Source organism: Aquarana catesbeiana, linkage group LG03, assembly GCF_042186555.1.
Source record: "Aquarana catesbeiana isolate 2022-GZ linkage group LG03, ASM4218655v1, whole genome shotgun sequence".
Lineage (NCBI taxonomy): Eukaryota > Metazoa > Chordata > Amphibia > Anura > Ranidae > Aquarana > Aquarana catesbeiana.
The window spans coordinates 168537887-168564297 of record NC_133326.1 but is presented as its reverse complement, the minus strand read 5'-3'; the positions used below and the strand labels follow the sequence as shown (position 1 = coordinate 168564297).

The 26411-nt window shown below is 41.3% G+C and overlaps 1 protein-coding gene across 1 annotated transcript in view; it reads left to right on the top strand.

Annotated features, from left to right (window-relative positions):
• The first annotated feature begins 20645 nt into the window (after positions 1 to 20645).
• The window catches only part of CCDC3 (coiled-coil domain containing 3), a 67339-nt gene continuing 61573 nt past the window's right edge, over positions 20646 to 26411 (top strand). The window contains exon 1 of the mRNA XM_073619505.1: positions 20646 to 21249. Within this exon, the coding sequence (XP_073475606.1) occupies positions 20873 to 21249 (377 nt within the window). The 5' untranslated portion in view covers positions 20646 to 20872. The remainder of the gene's footprint in view (positions 21250 to 26411) is intronic.

Genomic DNA, 26411 nt, shown 5'->3' with positions numbered 1-26411 from the left:
AGAGACTGCAGGTGTAGCAGGAATGCAGTGTAGGCTGAAAGTGCAGCAGTGATGCAGCAGACTGCAGGAATTGCGGGTGCTGAGGAACTAGGCTGCGGGTGCCAGGCAGAGGCAAAAGACTTCAGTAGCTCAAGAAAGCAATTTGGATTCTAGGGTCAAGTGGTGACATGTCTCGCTTGAGTTTAATTACAGGATGCAGCCACGTGATGCATCACATGACATTCAGGGTAAAAGCCAAAAGTGCCCATAGCCGAGATAAACCAGGCACATACGTCTCTCCTTTATGGGCCTCCCCTCAATCTGATTTAAATCTAGTATTCTCGGCACTACAGAGACCTTTATTCTAACCTATTCAGGACATCTTTGTTGCATTAATGCCAATAAGGTAGCCTTTCTTGTGGCCATCACTTCAGCCAGAAAGGTTTGTAAATTATCATTATTGTCCAGTAAGGAGACCTGTTTAATCTGAAGTAAAGACAAAGTTCACTGGAATTAGATTGCTATCTATAGTTGATGTGGTGAGGGCTGTCAGGGTTTACTTTTCTGCCACTGCTTCTTTTAGTACTAGTTCTCTTTTTGTAATTCCAGGAGGTCCTAATAGAGGTTCTCTGCCTTCCGGATCCACTCTTTCTGGGTGGATTTGTCAAAGTATTGTGAAGGCTTATACAGTAGATTGTGAGATAAAGTGTGCTTCGAGATAAAGTATTCTTCTGTTCATACTTCCTCTTAGGTTGATATGTCATCTTCATCAGACGTCAGTTTCAGTCGAAAGGTTCTACAAGTGGATTTTTAATGCCCCTGTTTTCCATTTTGTTATGAATTTTTTTACTGTTAGCCTGGTCACCAGTGTTTGGGTGTGCCCATATGTTATGCTCTCTTAGGCTTCTTGCTACAACTGAGAAAGAGTTGTTTAAGAGGGGTTAAAATCAAGGGGACTGGTCTTTCATTTCTCCTGTAGGTACAAGTATAACCCTAGGGGTCTTACTATCTACTGGTGTCCCTCTGTGGTTTCTGAGAGAGATTGTACAGTGCGTAAAAAATTGTATAATTTGTCTACAGTTCAGATTTAATGTCAAATCCAATTTTTTTGTTTTAAATGGTGTATTCATCCAAAGCACTGTAACACAACATATTGAATATGTTACATGTCTGTTTTTTCATGCATTAAAATGTGCTGCCAACCAATTCAAACAAACAAGCTGCCTTACGCAGCATGCTTTAACACAGTAAGTTGTTTCATTAATATAAAGTATAGTCTGGCTAGGTCATTGACCAGCTGGGCTGAGTAAGGCTTGAGTCATTGACCTGGAACATGTATGCATCTTTGTAAAATCAGACATCCTTATTTATATGCCTAGTCCAGGTAAGGAGGATAAAGATGACAGCCAGGAATCTAGCATTTTTAAAATGAGAAGCAGCAGTGGAATTGGAAACTCTTAGGTCGGCTGGAAGCACAAGACAAAGCCTTAAATTGTTACTAAACCCAGGACCCTGTGTTCACATTATCTGGTCTCCCTCAGTACACAGAAGATGGAAATGCAATTATTTTAGTAAATATAAACTGCTAAATACCTTTTCTCATCAGCAGTATATAGCAGTTTTGTGACTTCTATCAGTGTCCAGGAGAGCACTGGGTAAAGCTTGTAGGAGGAGTTTTTATTCTCCCCTGATTGTCCTATGAGGCTGCAGGACCCCTGACCCTCTGTCCGGATAGTGCTGATTGACCCTGTGCTGATCACAAGCACTCTCCCAGGAAAAAAAAACTCTCTAGCAATACACACCAAACTGAACATGTGCAGCTTGCCCCCAAGGCTCTGTTCTATAAGGAGATGGGTTGGAGACAGTGGAAGAACGGGAAGGATCGAAGACAGGTTCAAACAGCCTTTTTACACAATGCAGAGGATTAACCCCTTAGGTTCCACAGTGAGTATAACAAGCATGTTTTACTGCTTATACAGACTGATTTTACTGTTGTGGGTTTAGTAACACTTTAAGGTTTCTGCAAATGAGGAGGAGGTTGAGTAAAGAGAACAAAATATAGTCTGAATTATGCACTGTTGTAGAAGATGATAATTTGCATGACAAGCAAATTTAAAATAATGTTGTCACCTAAAATCAAATAACCTTATTCATACAAAAGGAGCTATTCTGAATAGTCAATCTGTTTTAAGATGTATTTCACTCAGTTATTATGTAAATTCCAAGAACAAGACTGTATCCATGTCAAAACAATTAAATGTTACTAAGAAATAAATGAACTAAAGTAGGGGGTTGAGGCATTTGCTGGGTAGAATGGCTTTGTTTAAAGAAGACCACCAAGTTTATAAGAAGCATCATGACAGAAGCCAAATTGCCATACCAACTTGGCATTCTGTACAAAGCTGTATCAGTGAATTCATCTGATGTCAGACTGAATAATAGTTCATTGTTTAAAAGCTCTAACTAGGACAGATCTAAGGCAGACTATACAAAGGCAATGATCAAGTACATTTTATTATATTTTGCAGTAGCATTCTAGTAAGACAGGTGTCTTTTTTCTTTTCAATAACATATAAGGAAAGAGAGCGTACAGCTGCCCTAGTGTGATAACGTTTATTCAATAGAATCCATAGATGAAAAAGATTTCACTTACAAACATAGATGATATCTCGTGGTAACACCAACAAATGTATATGCCTCCTCTCACGGCCTTTGGCCTTTGACAACTGGGCTTCAGAAGCCGAACGGTGGCGATGGTCTAAGCTGCAGTGTCCCGCTGAACGGTTCAGGGAGCAACGCATGCGTGACGTCACTCGTGGCCGCAATAGAGAGGAATTGCTGGTGAGATGTGAAGGACCTGAAGAAGGAGGCCACGCCTCCGAAACACATTGTCATAGCAACTGCACGCTTGTTCTTCCGAGAAGACATCTCATCAGCAATTCCTCACTATTGTGGCCGCTAGTGATGTAGGGTTGCCACATCATCCCTTTAATCAAGGACACACATTAATTACACAGGTTCTGTGGCTGATTAAGGTGGCAATTAAACTCACTTGGTGGCTTATCTGCATTAAATCACCCTCAGAACCTGTGCAATTAATATGTGTCCTGGATTAAAGGGATGATGTGGCTACCCTATAGTGACGTCACGCTACGCTGGCTGGTCTGGGCGCATTCGCGGCTCCCTGAACCATTCAGCGGGATGCTGCAGCTTAGACCATCACCGCCGTTCGGCTTCTGGAGCCCAGTCATCACCCCCCCAAAGGCTAGGAGAAATGGCATATACACTTGTTGGTGTTACCGTGAGATATCATCTATGTTTATGAGTGAAATCTTTTTTATCTATGGATTCTATTGAATAAACGTTATCACACTAGAGCAGCTGTGCGCTCTTTCCTTATATGTTACAGACTTCAGTCTGCCACCCAGTGGATTCAAATGAGAGCTGCAACACCTAGACAACTTCTAAACACAGATTGGTATTTATTAAAGAAGTGCCTGCAGGACTTGCGCTTACTGTAATTGTTTGTTTTTCTTTTGAAAAATGCTGTGCCATTCATCCATCAGCATATTCTACAGAATTATCAGCAAATTAAAAATAGTTTGTGCTAATTGTATGAAAACTGGAATAAAGGGAGAAAAATGTTACCCTTACTAACTAGTTATGTGTATTTATTAAATGTAATTGTAGCGCCACCCCCCGAAAGAGCCGCTAGGAAAATTTAGGTTCTCTGTTCTACGCCTCAACTCCAAGAACAACCCCAGCCCTGACACACCGGGTTGAATGAAAATCACTGCAGACACGAATAATGACACAAGTGGAAAATACATTTTTATCCTGGCTGTGGATTATTACCAGTAAATAGACACACACACGGTCTAAAATAAACGTACGTTTAATATTGTCAAAAGCTTAGTATAAACAGCCGTAGAATATAAATGCACACATAGCAGATAAAGTTGAATATAACCTGCTAAGCAGAGTAGTAACAATGCTAGAATTACTAGGGTCCACTTCCTATATCACTAGCTGGAGTCAATACAGATATTAGCAGGCCAACAATAAACAGTGTAAATAAACTTTAAATACAGTATAAATGACAATAATACTACACTGGTTTAGAGTGCGCTCTAAGGGATGGGCCGGGTTGTAGTGCAATATTTCCTAAGAAGATCTTTTTTTTTTTAATAATCAAATATTTATTGAGTTTTACAAAGAAAAACATAATTAGAACAAAAAATAACAGAAATCCACTATTAAACATATTGGGCATGTTTGTTACATACAGTACATCTGGAGCAGGACTAATGTTTTCAGCTACAAAAGTCCGACAGCCTGTCCGACATACTTCTGGCGTACCTTTGGCGGACTTGCGGCAGACTTTCTAACGAACGGACTTGCCTACACACGACCACACAAAAGTACGACAGCCTAGTACGCGGTGACGTACACCAAGTCCGACGAGACTATAAAACGGAAGTTCAATAGCCGTACGACACCCTTTGGGCTCCTTCTGCTAATCTCGTGTTAGTAGAAGTTTGGTGAGAGACGATTCGCGCTTGTGAGACTCGTATTTTTCAGTTCGTTTTAACTGTTGTTCAGTCTGTGCTTGTGAGGTTTGTATCTGCTTTTCAGTGCGTTTGGTCAGTTGGCATTGAGAAATCTTTGTTTTATTGTCCGCTCGTTCCTGATTTTCAGGTCGCTCTTCACAGGCCTTGCTGTTCTTCAGTGCGTTCTGTTTAGTGCGTTCTGACCAGCCGACCGTTTTGAAACCATGTTACCTGTACGTACTCGTCGTCGAGCTCGTGCATTGTATGTGTTTGGTGCTGTAGTTTATTCTTCAGACCAAGACCAGTCCATGAACAGGGCGAGGAGGAGTTCATGGACCAAGAATTGGTTGCTCCAGCGTGACCAGTTCTGTCACATGCCTTTGCTCCGTGAGATCCGTGAGAATAATCCTGAGGATTTCAGGAACTTTCTCCGGATGACGGACCCCGTTTTTGACCGTTTGTTGGCTTTGCTGACCCCCTATATCAGCAGGCAGGATACCTGCATGAGGCAAGCCATCACTTCGGAGCAGAGGCTAGTTGCCACGTTGCGGTACTTGGCGACAGGGAGAAGCCTGCAGGACCTCAAGTTCTCGACAGGCATCTCCCCCCAGGCTCTGGGGATCATTATCCCAGAGACCTGTTCTGCCATCATCCAGGTCCTGCAGAAGGACTATATTAAGGTAAGATATTTTTCTTTTATTAGCATCACATGTTCTTTTATGTAATCTTTGATAATGTAATGTATTTCTTGCTTCAAACACTACTTACCATCATTGCAATATAGTGTGAATGTCCCCTTTTTATCCTCACACATGCTGGATTTTTTTCCTGTTATTTTTTGTCATGCATGTATATTTTCCTTCAATAACCTCCCCAGCATGCAATGATGGGAACATATCCACCTAGTCTACTCATTTTGAATGTATTTTGTTTGAGTGTATTTAGTGTGCTTATAATTAGCAATTAGCTTGATTTCCCAACCCCCCCCCCCCCCCCACCCTCGTAAAAATTTGCTTGAATGTTCTGTGGTGTTGATTTGTCTAAAGCAAATATATGTTGCACTTTGCAAAATGCATGTGCACTCTACAAGTGCATTTGTTCCAGTGCTTTAGTAAATGAGCAGAAGCTCTGCTGATTTCCATCATCAAATCATATGCAAGCCACAAAGTGTTTTCATTAATTGCCCTTGCATGTAATTGTGTACTCCTTGCAACATGAATGCCTTTTTACCTTACCTCATTTACTGTAAGCTGGTTAGCAACTGCACCTGCAGAGTGCGACAACTGCAGTCTTGTAGCCTTTTTAGTCCCTAAATTCCTGCGTGTCCTAAAAGTAATCTTTTTTAGGGATTTCACAACCCCCTAAAATGTAATCAATGTTCCATCAGAGGGGGTGAGCAATCTGATAAGTGTGCCTTTCCATATTAGTTATTCCAGAAGAATTAAATTATTTAATGTTATACTGATGCTGGGGAATAATGTTTTTAATTGTATAATTTTCTTGCAATGTTAGCTTCCAAATTAATGATTTTGGTTTTCTTGTTTGATTCCCCAGTTTCCTTCAACGCCACAGGAATGGCAGACTGTGGCATCCCATTTTGCCAGCCGTTGGGACTTTCCCAATTGTGGAGGGGCTATAGATGGGAAACATGTCCACATCGTGCCACCACCCCATTCGGGGTCATACTATTTTAATTATAAGGGGTTCCACAGTATTGTTTTAATGGCGGTGGTGTCGGCACACTATGAATTTTTATATGTGGACGTGGGGAAGAATGGCCGGATGTCGGATGGAGGAGTATTTGCCCAGACGGAGTTCTGCCAGCGTCTCCAGAGTGGTGGCCTGGGATTGCCACCTGATGCGGGTAACGTGGAAGGACTCCCCTTTGTCTTCATTGCCGATGAAGCCTTCGCTCTCAGCAAGCACCTCATGAGGCCATTCCCCCAAAGAACCCTCACCCCGGAGAGGAGGGTTTTTAATTTCCGGCTGGCCAGAGCTAGAAGAGTGGTTGAGAATGCGTTTGGAATTCTGGCCAGCCGGTTCCGCCTGTTTCAAACATCCATTAATTTGGCGGAATACAAACTTAATTTTATCATTTTATCGTGCTGCATTCTGCACAACTTTTTACACAAACATTTTCTAAATTATATAGGAACAGTTGGGCCTGAGGCCGGACTTATAGATGACAACCTTACGGGCCTGGATACTGTCCGTACTGGCTTGGCCCCCCAAAGTGCCCGTCAAGTTAGACAGCAATATGTTAATTATTTTATGGGTAGGGGGGCCATTGCAATGGGCCAGGATATTTAATTTTTTTAAATAAAAAAAAATATTGATGAAATCTGGAATTATATTTATTGCTTGCCTTTCTTTTGGGCTTTCTCCTAGGTTATGGTCGAGCAGTTGTAGTGCCAACTGTATTTTCCTTTTAAATGTCTAAATAAGCTCCATTGCCACTGTAAACAACTTTTTTACAATTATAACCAAACTGATACTGAGCATTGAAATAACAAACCACACATTTATTTAATTCCTATAAGGAGATGTTTTTATTAATCGTTGTTATGCATTCAGTTATGCATTTAGTAGAAAATGTTCATAGACAAAAATATAATGATATCTTAATAATTTGCAAAAATATAATTATATTTAAATATTTCTACATAATCCACAAAAAAATTTTTTTGCCTTTTTGATTTTCGCAAACAGGCTTTTTTTTTTTTTTTTTTAAATCCTTTTTTGTTTATTTTTTTGGTTTTTTAAAATCCTTTTTTTTTATTTATTTATTTTTTTGTTTTTTTAAATCAAGTTTTATTTTTTTTTTTGGTTTTTATAAAATCAAGTTTTTTTTTTTTTGTTTTTTTAAATCAAGTTTTTTTTTTTTTGGTTTTTATAAAATCAAGTTTTTTTTTTTTTTTGTTTTTAGAAAATCAAGTTTTTTTTTTTTTTTTGTTTTTTTAAATCAAGTTTATTTTTTTTTGGTTTTTATAAAATCAAATTTTTTTTGTTTTTTTTTGTTTTTTTGGAAAATCAAGTTTTTTTTTTTTTGTTTTTTTAAATCAAGTTTTTTTTTTTTTTTTTTTTGTTTTTATAAAATCAAGTTTTTTTGTTTTTGTTTTTTTAAATCAAGTTTTTTTTTTTTTTTTTGTTTTTATAAAATCAAGTTTTTTTTTTTGTTTTTTTAAATCAAGTTTTTTTTTTTTTTGGTTTTTATAAAATCAAGTTTTTTTTTTTTTTGTTTTTATAAAATCAAGTTTTTTTTTTTTTGTTTTTATAAAATCAAGTTTTTTTTTTTTTTTTTTGGTTTTTTGGAAAATCAAGTTTTTTTTTTTTTTTGGTTTTTTTAAATCAAGTTTTTTTTTTTGTGTGGATTTTTTATGTATTTTCTAGAAACAGCCCTCCTTTTTTAAATTATGTTAAACAGCCATATATGTTCAGCCAAAAAAAAAAAGAGAAGGCCCAGAATGGGGTCAGCAAAACAGGAAATGAAGGACATGATCGATGTTTTGGGGTTTCAAAAAGGGCATTTAGATTCTACCCAAAACATCAATCATGTCCTTCATTTCCTGCTGCATACGATCCAGCCGATTACGCATTTCATCGATCTCCTTATTCCAGGCCATTATTTGACCAATTAGCCGTTGGGCACTGTCTGAGGTGAAATAGTCACTTCTTGTACCTAAAGTGGAATGAAACCAAAAAATGTCTTTAGAAATATGCACACATACATAGTTTACCTTACCATAATAAAGCTGTTGTCTCAGACACTGACCTGGTGGGGTGCCCATGTAGCATAATTCCTCCACATCCTCGGGGGTGGCACTGTTGCTTGAATCAAGCACAACCAGATCCCCTAAAATAGAGTAGACAAATTACATTAAAGAAAAGACAGCCATGCATAGATTACCGTAAGCTGGTGTGTCAGACACTCACCTGGTGGGGTGCCCATGTCGCCCACCTCTCCTTCCTCCACATCCTCAGTGGGGCTTGGGCTGATTTCCCAATCATGTTGTTTGGCTTGGGGTGGATTGTCTTCTTGTTGGCTGAGTGAATTTTCCCCTATGTGAAACAAAAAATTAGTAATCTACTTAGCACACAGATATTTTAGTACATAGTAATTTTCAAACATTTGGAGTGAAGTGGTTTGTGTAGAGTTCCTATTTTACCTCAATATTTAAAATTATAAAGACATATCGGATAGATAGATATCTAGATATCAATATCTCGAAATATAGTTAATAATCTTTTGATCTCTCTCTCTCTCTCTCTCTCTCTCTCTCTCTCTCTCTCTATATCTGGAACAAAATCTAAATATATAACTAAATGTAAAGAAAAAAAAAAGATAACTTAAAATATTCCAAAAGAATGTTTTACATTTCTATATCTATCTATCTATCTACCTATCTCTATCTCTCTCTCTCTCTCTCTCTCTATATATATATAGATATATATATATCTATATATATCTATCTATATATCTATCTATATATACACACATATATATAGATAGATATATCTATAGATATGTAACGAGGTTTATTAAAAGATCGTTTGAAACAATGAGCAAAAAAATCGTATAGGAAGGAAAAGCACATGGAGCAGTATACAAGGTAATAAACACAAGAGAAAAACACGACAAGTACTTACTTTTTTTAAGCACTTTACGGATCCGTCTGTATTGATCCGGCTCCCTGAGCTTGAGGTCAGACCATCTTTTGCGAAGTTGATCCTTGGAGCGCTGGACCCCAAAAGAAGCCTGTAAAGTGTCCACCACCTTTGCCATTATTTTGGCCTTGCGCAAATTTGGCCGTGCGTACGGCCCATACTTCCCATCATAGTCCTTTTTTTGAAGAATGGCCACCATCTCCACCATCTCTTCAAAACTCATATTGGAGGCCTTAAATCTAGGCCTCACAGATCTGGTTGACGTTCCAGCCTCCGGGCTTTTTTCGCTACCTGAGGTAGTCAACATGTCAGGTGTCTCCGCCATTATTTACCCCACTACGCGCCGTAACTAAAAATGGGCGGAGAACATGAGTTAAAATCGAACGTCAGGGGCGGGCGACGCAGGCGGAGTTTCACACATGCGTAGTGTATAAAGAGGGGCCTTGCGCACGTGTCGTACGTACGTTCTGTGCGTCGAATTAGGGGGCGGAGAACATGAGTTAATTTCGAACGTCAAGGGCGGGCGACGCAGGCGGAGTTTCACACATGCGTAGTGTATAAAGAGGGGCCTTGCGCACGTGTCGTACGTACGTTCTGTGCGTCGAATTAGGGGGCGGAGAACATGAGTTAATTTCGAACGTCAGGGGCGGGCGACGCAGGCGGAGTTTCACACATGCGTAGTGTATAAAGAGGGGCCTTGCGCACGTGTCGTACGTACGTTCTGTGCGTCGAATTAGGGGGCGGAGAACATGAGTTAATTTCGAACGTCAGGGGCGGGCGACGCAGGCGGAGTTTCACACATGCGTAGTGTATAAAGAGGGGCCTTGCGCACGTGTCGTACGTACGTTCTGTGCGTAGGTGATAGTGGACCAGGACGTTACAAAACGAAGGTAATTTTAAATAATTTTTTTTTTTGGTTTTAGGTCATGACTTTGTAGCAAGCGGCCTATATGGCTTGATAGATTGATGAGGCTTACATAGGGAGAAGATGATGAGGGGTTAGCAGAAACCTAATAATAAGTGTTTTTTGTCTTGTGACTTTATCTTTTCCAGATATAATGAATCCCCTATTTAAGGATCCAGAGTTCCTTACAGCTTTCATATCTAAATATCGAGAGATGAGGAATTTGTGGGAGGTGAAACACCCTCAGTATTATGCAAAGCATGTGAGGAAGTCAACGCTGGAGAGACTTCTGTCCTTTGTCCAGGCGACCATCCCGGAAGCAACAATGGAGACATTGCTCAAGAAAATTGGGGTCTTGAGGAATATGTATAAGAGGGAGCATAAGAAGATCCAGGAATCAATGAGATCAGGAGCATCAGCAGATGATGTTTATGTACCCAGGCTGTGGTACTACAATCAACTCCGTTTTCTTGATGACCAGAATGAAGCTAGGGCATCACTTTCAACCCTTCCCTCCACCCTTCCCTCCACCCTTCCCTCCACCCCAGCAGAGGCTGATGAGGAGCAAGCTGGGTCTTCCATCCTGGATGAACCGGATATGACCATCTGGAGTCAGGTAAATTATATTAACAAATATTTACTGTACTAATATTAATGATGTTAACTGGATGTTATAATTGTCTAAAATAATTTTGGCCTCAAAATTGTGTATACATATCAATTGACAGGAGTGGCTAAATATGTTTGGCACCTGCTATAAAAAATTAGGGTGTCTGATTAGACTCTTTTATTAAAGAGATGTATTCACATTGAATTTGCTAGTCATGAGAAGCAAATTGTGTGTCATTGATGAACCCCAAATAAATAAATAAAACTATGTCCTTTTTTTATACACAGGATGAGTCCATCCAGGAGGAATGTGTGGAAAGTGGCAGGCAGGAGGAGACCGGGCCCATGGACAGCCTGGAGGAGGGCGGATTCTCCATCATCCTGGAGGAGGCTGGGCCCAGTGTCAGGCAGGAGGTGGCTGGTCCCAGTGAGGTGGCTGGTCCCAGTGAGGTGGCTGGTCCCAGTGAGGTGGCTGGGCCAAGTGAGGTGGCTGGGCCAAGTGAGGTGGCTGGGCCCAGTAGGAGCATGACCCAATCACAAGTGCTTCCCCTCCACCTTCCCAAAAAAAGGGCCAGGAAGGGGACGGTCACACAGGAGGCATCCCTGCGCCTCATGCAAGAGGCCACCCGTTTTTTGAGAAGCCCCCCCGAAGCAGAAGAGTCCTATGGCTGCTACTTAGCCAGAAGGCTTCTTCAAATGGATTGGGAGCAGCGTCTCATTTGCGAGCGCCTATTTGGGGAAACTATCCAGAAGGGGCTGCAGGGCACGCTAACCCGAAACACACAACTACATGAGGCAGCCCCCCCTCCTCCTCCTCCTCCTCCTGCCACAACTGAAACACCACAGCCACAGCCTCCAAAGAAGGCTACAGGGAAGGCTGCAGGGCAGCGTGGAGGAAAGGCTGCAGGGAAGAGAAGAAAGTGATGACCTGGGTTCAGTCTGGTCTGACAGAAGACGCAGGCTGTTGTAGGACCACAGTCTGGGGACATCTAGATCATCTGTTGGTGCTGTTGATCTCTGGGATTCTTGGACCAGATTGTGCTCCCTCTTATATGGACTCCTCAAGATCCCAATTTTCTTGTACACCGACTTTTTCCAGCGTTGACTTCCTCTTTATTTTATTTTGACCATTAACAAATGGATCTTTTTTGAGTTTAGCAAAAGACTTTATGTGTTTTCTTTTAAATCATTGATTTTACACACAATGTTAAATTAACAAGGGACAACAATCTCATTGAGTTTGAAAAAACACACCAAAAATACATTACTAATGTTAATAATGTTCAAGTGGTAAGTCTTGAAAATAAAAAAATCTACATAACCAAAAACGGTGCTTTGGGTTAACTTTATCTAAAAACTAAAAAATAAGCACTAGAAAAACAAAACTAGAATAATGGGTTCTTTGTGGTAACTTTACAAACCTAAAAAAAAAATAAATAAAAGGTAAAAAGTATTATTAGTATGGAAACATTGTTTTTAAAAAGCATACTATATCATTCATGAGATCAAAAAGAGAAAAAGAATCCAGAAATCAGTTTGGGAGAACTCTGAATATGAACAGCAAAACACCTTCGTTCTTTAGAGCATTCATAAAGAAGAAATAAAATGCGCTGCATTCAACGATCACAGATTTTGCAGCGTGATGAATGTGCTACCTACAATATGAACACTAGTTTTACTAGACCGAGTGCTTCAGTTTAGTTTTTGCTTATGAGCATGCGTCGTTTTTTTGTCCGTAGGACTAGCATACAGACGAGCGGACTTCGGGGTCCGTCGTAGTTACGACGTAAAGATTTGAAGCATGTTTCAAATCTAAAGTCCGTCGGATTTGAGGCTAAAAAAGTACGTTGAAAGTCCGGAGAAGCCCACACACGATCGGATTACCAGCCAGCTTTAGTCCGTCAGCGTCCGTTGGACTTTTGTAGCTGAAAAGTCCGACCGTGTGTACGCGGCATAACAAAGTCAAACTAAAAGCAGCATACACAATCCACGTATTTAGTACCCCAAAAAAGGCATGTTGGTCCTTCACCTGTCTCCACACCTTCGTCAGCACGGGCATGGATGACTAGGTGGAAGCGGACCCAAATATAACTCACATAAGTCACAACTTTATCAACATACCGCAGGAGACTTAAAGTGTATATGCAATTTATTAATGCATATCAGACAAAACAACACTTCCAAAAGGGAAAAGAATAGGAGAAAAAGGGAAAAAGGACACAGAAAAGGAAAGAGGAAACAGAACAGAAAACAACCCTGGCTATCTAGTGTCAGGTACTTCTGTGGGGAGGTCGTGCAACTATGGCAGATATGTTATTGGGCATTGTGTGGAGGTGTCAGTCAATTCCTTGGGATCTCAGAGGAGTAATTCATCATCCATCCTGACCAAATGTCCCTAAATTTCTCTTGTTGGTCTCTGACTATGTGCATCCATCGTTCCATCTCCATGATGGCATCCACTTCCTTTTTCCAATCTAAAAGCATAGGACAGGATGTCTGTTTCCAGAATCTGGGGATCAGGGATTTGGCTGCGTTTAGTAAGTGGGGAGTAACTCTTTTTTAAAAATTATTTAATTGAGGAAGGAACCCCATGGAAAAAGTGCATAGGGGAGCTCTCTATGGGTCTAAGAGTCGAGGACCTGTTTAGCTAGCAAAAAGGGGTAAAGGCTTTGGGGCAGCAACGTTTAGGGGCAGTCTTTCGTTCTGACTCTTCAGCTGGCTAAAACATTGGAGCTTTTTAACCATTGGAGCACTTTGAAGCAGGCGGTTAGGCTTGCAAGCAGAGTTATAGCTATAAGGTGGCTGGTTGGGTATCTCCTAATGGCTCAATCTCTAGTGGCAGTAGCAAATGGTGGCCAAAATTCCCCCCCCCACCAGACCCGGCAATACAGCAACAACAGACCCTCTGAACAGGAGTCAACTTACTCTGGGTCGTCCGTGGCGACTCCCTTAGGTAGCGCCTCAGATCTGTGTCCTGGTAGTGGCTCCGTCCCTCTCTTCGCCTGGGATGGTGCTGGGCTGTGTGGCTTCTCTCCAAAGGTGTCCCACAGCACAGTCCTATTACCTCACTGTCTGCTGTAGCACTCCCTCAGGGAGCTTTTTCTGGTTTCCTGTTTTTTTTCCCCTTTAGCCGAGCATGCTGGAGCCTGTAGTTTCTCTGTCCATTCCAAGATTGTTTAAAAAACCTGGCACAATCCCCTATATGAAGCAAGAATTTGTAGAGAAAAGATCCCCATGCCTCCCACAATGGAGAGACTATGGGAAATGGGTATTGTAAAGTGCCCAAAAAGAATAAACAAGGTATCACAATATAAAAAATGGGATTGGCCAGGGCTGTATAAATACTCATACTGCTATTTGATATTAAATTACAATCCAATTTTATTCTGTAGCCTCCTCATACTGAACAAATGACTATAAAGTCTCAGCCATGTGTGCAGGTTTACTTCAGTGAGAATCAGCTTCATCGAACTCTGTGGGCAATCGCATGTAGTGGAGGCCAACTGTCAGGAATAATTTCAATATAAATGCAGCTGGTTCTTTAAGGTGCTCCCATCTGAGCACAGAGGGGTAAATATCCCAACCAGGATGTGGGTTTCCTCTTGGTAATCCATTTTCCTTCAACACTCCAAAGGTGGATGATAGGTTAAATGGCTCCCTGTCCAAATTGGCCCGCTTATGTGTATGCATGTGAGATAGGGATCTTAGTTTGCAAGCTACTTGGGGACATGGAATAATGTGAATTTACAGTATATAAAGAGCTGCTTTAATTGTTTGCACTATATAAATACCTGTAATAATAATACTAATAGTTGAAATGATCCTGTATATCATTAATCTTTCATTAATCAATCCCCAAAGTAAAGCTATACAGCTGAGCTCTAGCACTGAATACTGAGAGGAGAGGTAAATACTGAGAGGAGGTAAAGCATCCTTGCCCTTAAATATATATATATATATATATATATATATATATATATATATATATATATATATAAAATATTATATTTAAACAGACAGTGGTGCTTTATTGAAGAATACACATTATATAAGAAGGAAAGTCAGTACATTGTCATTTGCATTGAATATTACAACTGAAATATAAGCATAAAGAGATGATAGAGTCAAGACCTTCTCGAACTTCCAATGACAATCCCTGTTGGAATAGGTCATTTTATATAGAGGGAGGGTTGCATTTACCATTGCCTCCCAGGCAGCCACTTCTGGTTTCTGTGGAGGTAGCCATTTCAGTAGAATTTCCTTTTTGGCATAGTACAGGAGGTGCGATATAAGCAGCTTCGACTGGTGGGAACGCTGTTCATCAGGGATTCCTAGTTGGGCTAGGGAAGGGGTGGGTGTTAAGGTGAGTTGTAGTCTAAGGTTAACTTCAGCAAACACAGCTTCCCAGTATGACATAATTGAGGGGCATTCCCAGAACATGTGTATATATGAACCCTAATGTAATCTACAGCGGGGGCAGACAGGATCATGCTCAGGAAAGATCCTATGTAGCCTCCCTGGGGTATAATATGCGCGATGAAGAGATTTAACCTGAATCGGCTTATCCTGAGATGAGATCACAAGTTTTGGGCCTTGCTCTAAGCAGTGCTCCCAATCCTCTCTATCTGGAGATGGAATATCCCCTTTCCAGTACTCCCACAGTTTCTCCATCCTGGTTATATCGGTACAAAGAAGAGTGCCATAAAGAGTCAATAGTGGTTTGTTTAGGTCTACAGGTGTCAAAAGTTCCTCTATGGAGTCAGCTTTGAGAGTAGGAGATCTAGGAGACTGAGCACTAGCAGCATGCTGCAGCATGCTGCAGCTGGAACATCATCCAGCCAGGCAGTCCAAACTTCTGAGATAGTAGTGCAAAATTTTAGAAGGGTACCTTTAGGCATAATATCTCCAAGAGTTCTAACCCCATAACGGGCCCATAGCTGGGGGTCTGGGACAGTGCGAAAGTGAAGGAGTCCAGGGTTGCCCCATCGGGGTTGAGCAGGAGACAGCTGGACTGGAGCGGAAAAACGTTGTGTAGCTGCCTTCCATACCCGCCATGTAGCATGCGTAGGCCCTGGAAAAAACTGGTACGCCTGCGGTCCCCGATAAATTAAATTACAGAGGTCCATTAAAGATCCCAAAAAAGCAGCTTCTAGACAAGTGGCCCTGGAACCACCAGTAGACAGATACCAGTATTGCCGCCCAGAAATAAACCCGAAAATTCGGCAAGGCCAGTCCGCCCAACCTTGGAGGGAGATTTAGAGTGGATTTAGCCATGCGGGGGGAGGCTCCATTCCAAAAAAGGAAATCAGCAAATTGTCTATTTCTTTAAAACAAGCCATAGGGACCCAGACCGGGCAGTTGCGAAAAATATAGTTAAAATGTGGAAGGAGCATCATTTTGACCAGATTAATTCGGCCTATCAGGTTCAGCCCAGACCAGGACGAACAACACATTTTGAGCGATGTCAGGAGTGGTTGAAGGTTACGGTCAAAAATGTCCGACAATCGCCTGGTTACCTGCACACCCAAGTATCTAAATTCCTCAACCCACTGTAGTGGAGAGGCTGGGGCCGCGTGAGCCGCTCTGTCATCTATTGGAAAAAGGATAGATTTGGACCAATTAATCCCTATTTCTGAAAAAAATACTGAATGTGTCAAATTTTGAAGGCTGCTGAAAGCGACGGACCCGCATCATTCAGATATAATAAGGCATCGTCCACGTATAGGGATAGTTTCTCTTCCCAGGTGTCCCACCCTCAAGCCCCTGACCTCAGATGATTCCCTAATTGGAATTGCCAGGGGCTCCAGGGCCATGGCAAACAGGGAGGGGAACAGAGGGAATCCCTGCCGTGTACCCCTACAGAGAGTGAACATTTCAGACAACCAATCTTTGGTTCGGATCCTTGCCCTGGGTGCCCTGTAGAGCATCGTAAGCCAGTGGAGGTACTTGGGGTCAAAGCCATATCTCCTCAGAACCTCCCATAAATATACCCACTCAGTGTCCAATGATCCAATGACTCTTGTGCCTTGATTGTTGTGTGGTATAGAGAGGTTTAGGAACAGGCGTCCCAAGTTAATGTCTGTTCCCTTACCTGGCATGAATCCCGTTTGATCAACATGTATCAGATCTTCAATGACAGTAGATAGGTGAATAGCTAGCACTTTTGCTAGGATTTTCGCATCAACATTTGATAGAGAGATAGGCCTGTAAGGGGCACATTCTTGGGTATCCTAGCCAGGTTTGGGAATTGGCACAATAACCGCCTCTTCCATAGATTCAGGGAGGGTATCTAGGGATGACAGCTCAGAGAAAAGGCTGCAAGCTTGGGGACCACAATTTCAGCAAAGTTGGAGTAAAATTCATCAGGGAGTCCATCCGAGCCTGGGGTCTTACCCGCCTGTAGGCTCCCAATGGCTATCTGTATCTCAACCAGAGAGATATCTGCCTCAAGGCCCTCCCTATCCTCACTGTCCAACGCTGGAAGCTTAATGGGTTATAGAAAGGCGGTCAAATAATTTGTTGAATACGCAACCCTGGACTCATAAAGCTCCTTAAAGAATTGCATAAAACACTGATTAATAAGGTCTGGGGCCACTAGCAAGTGTCCATCAACATCCTGTACACTAGCAATGTGAGTCGTGGGACTTTTTTGCCAACCATGCCAACAACCAGCCATTTTTACCACCATGTTTGAAGACTTTTAGTCGAGAGTAAAACAAGGCCTTTTTTAGTATTCTCTACCCGAAGAAGAGAAAGTTGTCTCAGAGTCCTCTGCCAGACCTGATGCCTTGCCGGAGTTGGAGAGGAGGCATAGTCTGCCTCCAACCCAGCCTCAGCCTCCAGAAATTCCAATGAGCGAGACCCCTCTCTCTGAAGCATCGCAATGCGAGATATATATGCACCTCTGACCCATGCCTTAAAAGAATCTCATCGTACCATAGGAGACTCAGTATCTCCATTCATTGTCCAATAGTTGCATACAGATTGAGTGGTTGGTTCTTGTAACCTGCGCGAATCGGAGCTTCTGCCCCTTACCTGCGGCTGCCCTGGAAGAGCGGCGTCTCATCCGGGTGTAATCCCCACTCTGCCGATGGTAATAGTGCCCAGAAGGAGCAGGATTTCAGGCAGTGCCAGCAGAGCTCCTGAATGTGTGGCCGCACAGGTGGCCATCTTGGACATGCTCCCCCTCTGAAATATATTTAAAAAAAAAAAAAATGCTAGAAGATGCATATGTTTTGAGAGACTTCTGAGGTTGAGATTTCCCTGGCATTGCTTGTTTTTATATTCCTGCCAACAAGTCTTTAAAGTTGAACTCTGGGAAACAAACCTATTTGGGGCCATTCACTGTATAAATTATCTTCACACTATAAGCGCTGAACTTCCAATACTGAGATTTTTAGTTCCGGTAGTAGTACACTGATCATATATCAGTTAACGCATTGTATACCTCCTCCATTTGGAAAAGCCAAGTATTTTAACTGAATGCAATGTTTTCTATAATTGGTGGAGGGGAGATTGTGATGTTCATTTGCCCCTCCTCCAATCGAAGAAAGCTTTGTGCTCAATGCCAAGAATAGAAGTTTTTTTCTCCATGAAGGAGGTGTACAACAAGCGACTTTCTTTGTTCTGTGTAGTAGAGCTGGAACTACAAGTCTCAGCACTGGACATTCAATGCTTACAGTACTCTAGGGGCTGAAAGTAACAGTTTTACCACTTTTTAACAGAGCAGCAGCCAGATGTGGAAGAGGCATCAATAGAGTTAACTATTCAACCACAGCAGATGGACCAAAATAGTTTTTTTTTTCTCGGGTTTAGCTCAATCGACATTGTGTTCCACAATTGTTTTTTTCTACATCAGAAACTTTTGGAGAGATCTCAACATCATCTGGATTTTTAACGCAAAATCAACTACACAAAACGTTACAATTTTGGTGGCAATGTCATGCCACTGGAGTCCTGAGAGATGCAAGACAAGGCAAGTCATTCAGATTTCCAGTAACTTATTCATGTTTAGGCAGAGTAATTTAAAATTCATATAAAGGCAATCTATTTTTATTAGTTATGGATAGAGGGTGGAAGCGGTAGAGGTAGTAATTTACATTTTTACAGTTGTTATGAGAGCAAGAGATAATGGTAAATCATCCCTCGGTGTCCCTGACTTCCTCCTTGGGCCAGCAACATTTCCTGTGAGGCCAGTCTGTCATTTACATGCCCCCTTGCAGGCTGGGCTCACAGTACTTCAAGACTGACCATCATTACGGTGGGCGTGCTCATTCCTGGAAGAGTACCTACCCCCGTCACCACCAGAGTAGAAAGAGAAAGCTGCTGTGACATCACTGGGAGAGCTGGAAGACTGAAAAAATATATCTATAGGGTTTTTTAACTTAAAAAGCTTGGAGAAGGGGAGCTTCAGGATGGGGTGTTTGGGAATAGTCAAAAAGCCGGAACTCCACTTTAAAATGTTGGCTTTCCCATCACTTTCTGTACCAGTGATAATGGTCACCAGTGCAGAAAGGAGGTGAATCTACCTTGCAAGGCACGGACAGAAATAAAAACTTCTAATCCTCACTAAGATGGAGGACTCTGACACTTGCGATCCTGCTGTTGGTGATCTGTTGAAATTGCAAGTGGCAGGATTACTAAATCTGGCCACACAATATACAATCTGATTGTACAATCTACGTGCAATCTTTTAGAGTTGCCACAACTATGTAATATGGAGACAAATGTATGCAATCCATTCAAATTGTATGCAACAAAGGCAGACCCTTCCACTACACTAATGGTAGATGGAAAGTAGATTGTTTGTCCCTATGGAATCCCTTCCTCTATAGCTGAGGCAGTGAGATGCCATTCCCATTGCTAACAAGACAAGATTCAGCAGCTTTCAGGCAGTGACAGAGTGATCTTGCTGCTTCTGGCTATTGATTCTATAGGTAAACACAGCCAGCTTCTTCAGGCTTGAATGGTAGAATCGCCGAAAAGAACAAAAAAAAAAAAAGTTTTGTCTTTATCAACACTATAAAGTGTATACACTATACTCACCTTCTTTCTAGTGTTGTGGTGTCCCGTAACTCCCTTACCAGATGCTGACATCTTTGTTACTTCTTCAGGGTAGAGATCTTTTATCTTGGCATTGCTTAAATTGTGTGGACTAGCAGGTAACAGACTTTAATGCAGAGAGAAACCTATTTAAAATCCTGCCTGTTCACATTTTTTTTTTGTACTTAAAGTAGAACTTATAGGCAAAACTATTTTTTTCATTTTTGATAGAGTAAGGGAGGGCTATAACCCCTGTCAAATTAATTTTTTGTCATTTGTGTCCAATTGTGGAGATTTCATTTGACTTCCTGTCCTATAGCCAAACAGAAAGTGAGAGGGAATCCCTGCAAATTAAGAAAATTCCTTGGGAACCCCCAGGTCTCCAGATCTAGTGTTCCCGGTGGAAGATTTGCCCTCTATTACATTTCTGGGGACAGCCCAATTTCAATGATGATGGTAAATAGGACACATAGAAAGGGTGAGTCTCCTTAACGGGGACACGGACAGTGATTAAAACTGACAGGGGTTCTAATCCCTCTTCACTTTATTCAAAATGAAAAAAAAAAGTTTTGCCTTTAGTTATACTTTTACGATATATATATATATATATATATATATATATATATATATATATATATATATATATATATATATATATATATATATATAAATAAAAAATATTTTTTCATGTAATGCTTGCAATCATAATATTTCTTGAATATGTATTTATTGAAATCACTACTCTGATCATACTACAGATCAAGAAGTTTATATAATACATCTGATGTCATTCCTGTTTTGTAATTCATGATTGAGTTGAAGAACTCACTCCCCCCTAATGTATTGTGTGTGATGCAGCAGCAAAGGAGGGGCACAGACTGCTGGAGTCCTTTTAAACTATCTGTACAGTTCAGGCAGTTAGCAGTCTGCTGCTCCAGGACAGGACACACCACAGGGACAGTGCAAGCTTTCCATTACTAGGCAAGATGATGAATCTGTAACATATGAAAAGCCTGTATTGCTCATGGCAATGGAATGTATACTCTGTGTGTAAACCTTTGGAGGATTAATTCCTTTCCTTTACATTCGAGTGTCAAGAAGTGACAAGGACAGTAAGTCTGCCATGCTGCATTTTGTGATCACAGCCTGGTTTGTATGGAGCTGTGCCCAGGGTTGTCAGCTGTCATCAGATTGGAGGCACCTGAGTGAGGGATGCAGAGCAGAGCTGGCACAGATAATAGTCTATGCCAAAGTGTTGGCTGTACATCAAGAAACACACAGTAGTTTCTTCAGCAGTATGTACAATTACCTGCCATGGCAGTATGAATCAGGGGACAGCACCTTCTTCTATTCTGCAGAGATAGAAATGCTCTGTGATCAGGGATGGGGCAGTATGCTGGAGGTACCTGCAGGATCCAGGCTCAACATCACCGGACTGGGATACTTTGACTGTCACTCATACACAGTTGTGCAGGGTCACTCCTACTTCTTCTTCCTCCGGTGAGTAGGATCATAAACCAACTTTTCATTTTAAACCTTTGATGGTGTAATAAAAACTTGAAGATCAACTCAGACATACCAGTTGTGTTCAGCTAGTATAGTGATCATAGCATTGGTGACAAAGCTTACTGATGGGAGATAGAGTGCATGCATTTGAAAACAATTATTGTTTAAAGCTGAAGTTTATGGGTTTTTTATATTCATTATGTGTGATGGTGTTTGTCCCATTACCTGCAGGCTTTTGCTAAAAATCTTCCCTTCTGTGCCTCCTTGTGGCCGCCATATACCACCCCAAGCAGTTGTCTTCCAGTAGATAGCTGCTGCTATATAAAAGAATTATACTGTTCAGATATATCTTAGCTACATAAATTATTATAGATAAATATTTTGTTAAAGTTGAACTTCGGGATAAGCAAAGTGCATTCTTATTTGAATCCTGGTGTGCTTTGTGTATTTTTCCAGATCTGTGTAGTAATCCAGTGTGAAATGTTGCAGACGCTGTAATAGAGACCAATCACTGCTGCTCTCTCTTAGTGAAGGGTGATTGGTCCTGTACCCGCCCCATCCTGCAATTTGCTGTAGTGGGTGGGCCTGCTGGGCCCCTCCCATAGCTCTGCTCTCTGTGCAAGCTATATGCAGCACAGTGGTGTTGTCTTTTCTGTTTTACAAGGTTATATTTGGATTTGCGAAGGAATTTGATGCACACAAATATGATTTATATATATATTTGAGTGAAAGTTTTTGTGCCTGGAGTTCAGTTTTAAAACAAAACTCCAGCTAATACATTAGACGTTGGTTAGTAAAAGAATAGGGAAAGGACAGAACCATATTTGTATTGATATACGTCCTCTTTTTGGGAGTTGAGAAAGGCAAGAACCTCTGTCAGGTTTTATTGCTGTCTGTGTCTTCTTGTCCCGCTAAAACCTATTTCTCTCTCTCTTCTCATCAATTTAGATGGAAATATCCCTATTGCAGGAACACAGCAATAAAAGCCTCATAGAAATGCTCTTTACCACTCTTTCCAAAACCAAAAAAAAGTTTTCGTTGGAGTTGCGCTTCAATAACATTAACTGGCAGATTATATTCAGTAACTTCGGCTTGCCACTATTATATATGCATGATATAGCACCTGCTGATAGACCTTTAGAAACCATGTGTGGCCCTTGAAGGACTTCAGTTTAGGAATTGTAAGTTGCAATATTCACTCTCTCCTGGCTAGGTATGTCCAGAGTTGTACCATCTCAGTCCAAAAGCCATGTGTCATTTGAACTGTGCATGCTAGCTAATGTATTATTTTTCAGCTTGTGGTAAGCTAGCCATATGTGGATCGAAAATTTGGCTGGTTCAGCAGGCATTGACTGAACTTTGATCCATATATTTTCACTCCTGCTCATCAGAAATTGATCTAACTTCTGAAGGATGGGTTTGTTGGAGAATTTTCATATGAATTTTCCTAAGACTTTACAGGGGGTCCCCTACTTACAAACATCCGACTTACAAACGACTCCTACTTACAAACGGAGGGAGACAACAGGAAGTGAGATGAAATCTACCCCTAGGAAGGGAAATTCACTCCTGTAAGAGTTAATATGGGAAAAAGGTGTCTCCACTGATGCTTTATCACCAATCCTTATTTCCCTAATAACCCCAAATTTTCAAAATCCAATTGTCATTGGGACAGAAAGTGAGGTGAAATCTTCTGAACAGGGGCACAGACAGCAAAACAAATGTTACAGGGGTGATAACCCTTCCCTATGCTATCTACAAAACTTAAAAATTGATTTTTTGGCTGGAGCTACACTTAAAAAATTTACCTGTTCCGACTTACAAACAGATTCAACTTAAGAACAAACCTAAAGTCCCTGTCTTGTTTGTAACCCGGGGACCCCCTGTACTTTCGAAATTCTATCCATTTATGGTCAAGTTTATAGATGTTTCTTACATGTCCCTTGAAGAGTTGAGAGCAGCAACTAAACACATCCATACATAGAGAGATTGTTGACTGATCTTAACAGATAATGATGGCTGTGCCTGTAGGCAATATCCTAAAGCCACCTCAGTTGAGAATATTGGAAGTTGTTTTTTGCTGATAGCCACGTCCAGGTTAACTAGTTATCAGTCACCCAGAAGATGGGGCATCCATTTAATCTAAGTGTAAATTACAGTTATACATATCACAAATTGTCACTAAATTATAAACTAGATTAAGACCAGTAACAAATAAAAAAAATTACATGTAAGACACATGATTCTAGCACAGTAGCACTGTTGTGGGTGTCAAATTGTGTGCTTACAGGCTCCAGTGATAGAAATCTGGAAATACTAATAGCTGTTGCAAGAAGCCGCTGAAAGAGCACAAAGACACACACAGTTGTGAAATATGAGCATTCTGATTGAGCATGCTCTCTGGTTAAGGGAGTCATTGATGGGAATGGGTGCTACACATTATTTTAGGAATGGTTCTGTGAGTGTGCAGAGCTTTCTGAGCATTGACCCAGATAGCAAGGATAACTTGCCACAAATTTGTGGCAGTGTTGAATTGTAAATCTTGTTAACTTACTGCACATTTTTACTGGAAAGTTGTATACTTTCAGAGCACTTGAAGCACAAGTTCTAGTTGACACTTTTCCAATTTGTAGCAAATTTGCGTGGCAAAGTTGCAGTGGTGAGTCTACAGCAAGAGCTCTGCAAGTCACAGTGAGCCCTGTGGTGGGATGAATATTGCTATAGGCTATAAGTGCAGGAATTTGATGTCAATTGTGAGTGACATACTCAGCATCTGATTTGTGATTAACAGAGAAGGCGAAGATGCATTCTGCTCCCAACATTGGTCTAATTATCTGTGTCTTTCATCTTACTCGCATGCCAATATCTTTGAGGCTGGGTTCACACCGCAGCATGGCAGACATCCCAACCTGTAAAAACTAATTTCAGGGAGGTGGCAAACTCATTTCAGGGCGGTGACGTGCTGGCGCCCCCCCCCCCCAATTAAATGCAGCCTGATCAGTACCAATTAAAATTTACCGTTTTTGACATACATAGGCATTCTGTGTCTCTTATTTTTCTTTTTTACTAGTAAGGCTGCTTTCACACTGAGGCGCCTTACAGGCGCTATAGCGCTAAAAATAGTGCCTGTAAAGAGCCTCTCCTGTGCCTTCAGCGTGAAAGCCCGAGTGCTTTCACACTGGAGCTATGCGCTTGCAGGACAGTAAAAAAAGTCCTGCAAGCAGCATCTTTGCAGCGCTGTAGGAGTGGTGTATGGGCAGCCCTGGCAAAGCGTCACCAAACCACCTGCAAAGTGCCACTGCAGCTGCACTTTGTGGGTGGTTTTAACACTTTTTTGGCCACTAGAGGGGGTTAAAAGCACCCCGCTAGCGGCCAAATAGCACTGCTAAAACGACGGTAAAGCGCCGCTAAAAATAGCAGCACTTTACCGCCAATGCCCCCAACGCCTCAGTGTGAAATTACACTAAATGTTTTTTTGAATGAGTACTGTCTGCGTCAGAGAGGGAGGGGAAAGTGTAAAACTGTAAGTGCTGGAACATGGAAACTTCAAGTTAAATTTGTAATAAAATGTATAATGTCATATTATGGCAAGTTTTCCTGCCATATCCCCAGCACTCAGCTCTTCACAGAGGAATCTGCTAGGACTGCCATTGCAACATCAAATATTATAAAGACTTTTGGCATAATCTACTGAAAACTTCTATTTGCAATATACATTAGCAAACAGTGGTATACCTTAGGTGTAGGACATGAAGAACAGTCAGCCTTGGGTAGAGCAAACTGGGGATGCTCTAAAATCACATTCCAATTCACCTGCATAACAAATAAAAAATAAACGATGTCTATGGAGACGAAACATATCGGTAAGGACTCCACTGCCGCCATTTGTTTTTAAAAGCGCTTGTTTATCTACTGAATGTAAGTATTCCAGCTTCATTAAACCTTTTACATTTTATATGGAATTATGCTATGTGGCCCTTTTTGTTCTCCCTTTCTATAACTGCCTTGGCCACATCCATGGAAGTTTGACCAACGCCTCCCATGAAACTTTCTTGAAAGGATTGCCTCTATTTGGCTGATTGACGGTTGTTCCCGGTCCAATGATTTGGAAAGCCCCAATGTCTACCCTCATCCGTTGTTTGCACTACACAGCTTGTTTGACTCATTAAATGTATGTTCATTTGGGTTCAAACATTTTGGTAAGCCTTTTATTTATCGGTGGTGGTTGCCCTCACTATAGCCACTTGTCACTGTTTGGATTCCAATAAGAAGCTTTGAACTTTTCCCGATCACCGTTTTAAATGTTTTTTGAACATTGTCATATATTTTTTTTTTTGATCTTCACAGACTTTTAGTCACTTACTCACATTGATCATCATTTATGTTTACATCGCAACATTTAGAATATTGTGGTTTTATTGTTCTTATTTGAGTTAATCTGTATTTGTTTTAATTTTTCCATTTTTACATCACGCATAGCGCTACACATTTTGTTTTTTATTTGTTTTGCTATATCTTATTGTCGTGTTAGCCACTAACACTAAGGGCAGCGCAGAATTATTTTTTACAATTCACCTGCATATACAAGCAGCGCCCAGTGGCAGGAAGGGAGAAGTGCACATCTAGAGGGAAGCCAGGGGTGCTGTCTATTTGATAACACTGGGAAGTGAAGCGGCAGTGTGTCAGTTCTGTAACGTTCCGCCGCTCTGGCTGATCTGCCTTTCTGAGTGAAAGGCTCAGCCGGGAGATCGCCCGGCACTCGCGGGTGTCCATGAGCCGGCATCCAAATGCGGAAGACTTGAGATGTCTGGCACGGAGCAGCTTACAGCAGGGGTCTGGTGCATCCCTGTTCATCATTTCAGGTCCAATTTTGGTCCAAATTTTTGGCTGAATTTGGACCTGAAATGGGCCAGAAGACACACAGGACTCCTGTGCAATTTGCACCGGAGCCACTCCGGAGATGTGTGAACCGGCTCCATAGAGAGCCGCTCACAATCTCCTGACATGAGAATTGGATGTGGGGAAATCCGCATCAAATTCGCAATAGTGTGAACCCAGCCTTAGGGTGTGTATGAGCAAAGGAGGCTTGTCATAAGTACACCCAGGAGGAGTTACAGATGGCAATTTAGTAAGGTTGTTGGGCTACTCCATAGACA